The following is a 4,218-nucleotide window of genomic DNA, read 5'->3' as shown; positions in this document are numbered from 1 at the left end:
ACGTTTTGGTATAACCTTGTATTTCTATAAACCATGTAGGGATATATTCACAGCTTAGCAGCAAATAATTCAAACTCATCAAGTCAACGTTCAGAGCACTACAAAGGAATAATAGAAGGCAATTCAATAGCTGACAGTAAATTTGGATGTTGACCAACAAGTCAATCATTGGAGGAACACAAAAAGAATCGGGAGGACACCAACTGACAAAAAATATGAGAGTTATTCTTGTTTCAACTACATTATTTTTGTATTCTTGTCGACAAATGAGAACTAGATTTCGAAAAATATACGTATTTATATATTTATTAATACTATAATTATTGGCGTTGCATTATTGAGATGTGTTATACATGAGTTTTTTTTTCTAAGCGCATTGAGAGTTCATATCACAATTCTCAAAATGAAAAGCATCAGAGGTTCCTGGATACTTATTGATGGCACACCATTTCACTCCATTGTTGGAGACCTCAGTGCATTTGTTATAGGTGGTTCCAGCATATGTAAAAGGGAAAATACAGGGAAATCCACCTGTGGTCAAACATTCATTGGATGGTTCATGTACATCCACTGCAATAAAGAAAATGTTCTATAAATTGCTTATAACAGATAATAAACATACTTGAACAGTCATTATTGCAATTTCCAAAGGTTGCAAAGGATCCATCATTGTTTACGGATGTTGCACACCAGTAAGTGTTCCAATCCGCCTTCGTGCACTTATTATAAGTGTTTTCTCTAAATTTGAAGGGGAAGACACAACCCTGATTGTCTGTGGTTTGACAGCTTTCTCCTGTAAAAATAGGGGGAATGATTATTACAAATGAAAAGTAAGATTGAGATAGCCTTTACAACTCTCACCATAGACCCATGACAATTGAGCAAAAAAGATAATGGAGAGACAAATCTTCATCCTGTATATTTTGTGAACTGATGGGGATTCATGTAACATCATTTCAATTATATAGTACTTACATAAAAAAGTAACAATTAGACGACAACAACAACAACTGTGGATAATTAAAAACTCTTTGAAAGCATAAACAGTTTAATTTAATGTAATCAGTACGTTTATTACGCAGTGATTCTCAATGTGTCAGAATGGAGGTGAATTCAAGCCTTTTCAAGGAAATTTTGTTTTTTCATTCAATATTTACATTTGTTTTTATTAAGGTAATTCATCGCCATAGAAAAGTCGAAATGTTAGGAAATATAATTTAGGCTGTTGCTCCTACCTTCTATATACCAGTGGTCCTTATCCTTTGTATTTATATTTCAAATTTTCAATTACGCAAATAATGTTTCTTCATTAGATCATTTTTTAAGACTCATTAAGAGGCTACAGTAAGAAAAGGTACGATCTGGAGAATATGTGATAGTTCATAGAATTATAAAGCATTATATTTGACTATAATTTCCATATTTCATCTTTGTATATATACCAATACCAAAAAACTCATTTTCTTAAAAAAAAGAGAAATATTTTTCCCCATTGGTTTGTACCGAATGATCCATTAAAATCTGAACACTTAAAATTTTATACTTCAACACAACATAATTTATTAAGTAACAATATAATTTCAATAAAATTAATGCTAATAATAGCTGTGTGTTTGAGCTCTCTTAATCATTAATGTAGCCGGGAATGATGGCTTCCAGGCGGTGGGTGAAGGCCTGACACCCACTGTTGATGTAGTCCTATCATGCGTCCCTGTGCTGGCTGATAGTGGCTTTGAGAGCCTAGGTGTTTGGATAACAAACACTGGAGGCCTTTCCCTCGACATGTATCAAACATGAATAGTCGAAGTGGTAGGAATCAGGGCTGAAGGGGGGGGGCAAAAGTGACGTAAAGAGTCCAAAAGAATTCAAAAGACTCATTCAAAAGAGTTTTGGAACGGAGGAGATGGGTTTCTTATTCTTGAAATCCTCCGGATCTAGCTTAGCCTTTTTGACAAAGCCCTTCTTCCTCTCCAACATATTGGGCTTGTTAACTACGTAAACAGTGGTCCTGGAGAAGCCAACTGTTTGGAGTGCGTGAATGGAAATTCGTCTACTACGTTCAAGTCATTTTCTCATCTTTTACGTAAGCTAAAGTGCTCAGGTTTGTGTTGTTTTCTAATTAATTGTTTATGCTTTAACATATCGAACTATTAATTAATTGCAATCCCTAAGCTTAATTAGGTATTGAATTATTAAGAGTTCAGATTTCAATGGATCACCAGGTATACCCAATCAAAAAAATCATTTTCTTAAAGAAGAAAAATAATATTTTTACCCCCTTGGTCTTGGTACCTTAAAATCTTGATACTGTCTTGGTTTATATGCCTCACAGTATTAGTCTTGACTTGGCGTTTCTAATAACTAATTTGTTGTTATTTATGTTCTGCTCTGAACAAACGCATAGCACTTTAAGAAAATGTCTTGATATAAAATTAACTATTTACGGGACAGCCTTGTATAATTGCAGCAAATGACGTAGTACCCTATAATTTGTCCTTATAAAAACCCCACCAGAATTAGAATATAGGTATAACCAGGCCTAAGCGGAGTTTATAGGACCCTTTTGCCCTCCAATTTATTATAGGAACATGTATATTTTATGGTCGTAGTGTCTAAATATATACAAATTTCCTCCAAAATACTTGAAGTATATCATTCATCATTTTTTTCTTACGACACCAGGCAGACTTGACGTAAGGAAGATCAATTTAATCTTATTCATTTATGCGCTATGATATTAATATGTGTTCCTATTGATGAAACTCGTGTGTATAATGCGTATGTTAAAGAAAAAGAAACCAAAAATCAACATTTGAAGAATGTTGTGGAGAAGATCAGCTACAATAAGCTGAGACAAGGGAAGAGGGGCAAGGATGAGATCAACAAGAACATTGTCAATAATTAATCCGATGTCGATCCTCAATTCTACTCTGAGTCCAACCAGGACTTACAATTATAAACCTGGAACAAATCCTCAAGGTTACTCTCCGTATTTTATGTACACAAACGAATGTTCAATCCGATTTGAATCTAATTAACTCTATTTATGAAAGGAAGTTCACTCATAGAGATTAAATACATAGATTGATGATGAGGAGAATTAGTTGACGCCTCAAAAAGAAAAGAAATTGTTTACCAAAACATTCGAATCGTAACAGTTAGGTAGAGAATCCCTGAATTAGGTATGTTAAAAAGAACGAGAGTGCTTCAAATACTTTTATTTTTCAAATGGTGACTGTAATAATAATAACAATTTATTACCCTAATTAATTGAATTTAGAGATATCAATAGGTTAATAAAGTACGTTTAAGCCCATTATTTTTTTGTGTAGTAATATTTTATTCCAATAGGTATTTAAATTTATATATAATTTTATTTAGGCTTTTAAAATAATAAGTTGGTGAAGAGGTAATTTTTATAATTTTGGTTTATTTAAACCTTTATAAGAAGTGTTGCAATCATCCAATTTAAGCCAAGTATGCCCTGTTCTGCTCGATAGCTTGTTCCCAACGAGAAACCAACTTAATTATGCCTTTCTCATAGAAGCCCTTGTCCCTATTGGCAATAAACTCGGCCAACAAATTGGCATAGGGCTATATTGTAGCCAAATTTGTAGCACGTTTGCCATAGATAGGAAAAGGTAATAGTCACTTGGTGCCAGATCCGGACTGTAAGCTGGTTTAAGAACTTTCCATCTGAGCTCCCAGAGTATCTGGCACGTCATCAAAGATATGAGCGTGCTGGCATTGTCTTGATGATGTCTTGTTGTCTCCTATTCACCAATGCTAGCCGCTTCTGTTCAATCGCCTGATTCAAATCTTTAAGTTGTTCATAGTAGAGAGCAGAATTGAGTGGGGGGAAAAATATCTCGAACCACTGGTGTGCAACACGAACTAAAAGAGTATTGCCCCCGTATCATCGCAAATTTTCTTGGTATCTTTCGACACGTTTTTCCCTCTAAGGAAGTATAAATGTAAAATATGCCGAATTCCTTTCTTTGAGACCTCCATACTTGACGTACGATAATCCACGACTGAACTCGCCAAATGCAATACTGTCCAAAAAGAAAAAGTAGTATACACTCAGTCCTTTACAACGACTGATCGAATTATCCGATGTGACCAAGATATAATATTCAAAACAAGATATATTTGGTAAAATAAAGGCAGGAAATACGAAATTACTTTTCCCCACCTAATATTAATGATGGATTTGAA

At 34.2% G+C, this 4,218-nt stretch overlaps 1 protein-coding gene across 1 annotated transcript; it reads right to left on the bottom strand.

The window, feature by feature from the left end:
- Nucleotides 1-290: 290 nt before the first annotated feature.
- LOC121122130 (72 kDa type IV collagenase) lies at nt 291-1,009 on the bottom strand. Its single transcript, XM_040717134.2, has 3 exons — nt 862-1,009; nt 623-793; nt 291-570 (listed from the first exon to the last, which is right to left on the bottom strand). The coding sequence occupies exons 1-3, from the start codon at nt 953-955 to the stop codon at nt 368-370; spliced, it is 468 nt and encodes a 155-aa protein (XP_040573068.2). The 5' UTR covers nt 956-1,009; the 3' UTR covers nt 291-367.
- Between the last annotated feature and the right edge of the window lie 3,209 nt (nt 1,010-4,218).

This window comes from Lepeophtheirus salmonis, chromosome 7 (assembly GCF_016086655.4).
Source record: "Lepeophtheirus salmonis chromosome 7, UVic_Lsal_1.4, whole genome shotgun sequence".
Classification (NCBI taxonomy): Eukaryota; Metazoa; Arthropoda; class Copepoda; order Siphonostomatoida; family Caligidae; genus Lepeophtheirus; species Lepeophtheirus salmonis.
This window is presented reverse-complemented; position numbering and strand designations above follow the sequence as displayed.

What these genes read in the sequence shown, in the direction of transcription:
- LOC121122130 (XM_040717134.2), bottom strand. Translation starts at nt 955, where the DNA reads ATGATGTTACATGAATCCCCATCAGTTCACAAAATATACAGGATGAAG. An exon ending in TCAATTGTCATGGGTCTATG is followed by an intron (nt 794 to 861) that starts GTGAGAGTTGTA and finishes CTATTTTTACAG; the next exon opens with GAGAAAGCTGTCAAACCACA. An exon ending in TTGCAATAATGACTGTTCAA is followed by an intron (nt 571 to 622) that starts GTATGTTTATTA and finishes TCTTTATTGCAG; the next exon opens with TGGATGTACATGAACCATCC.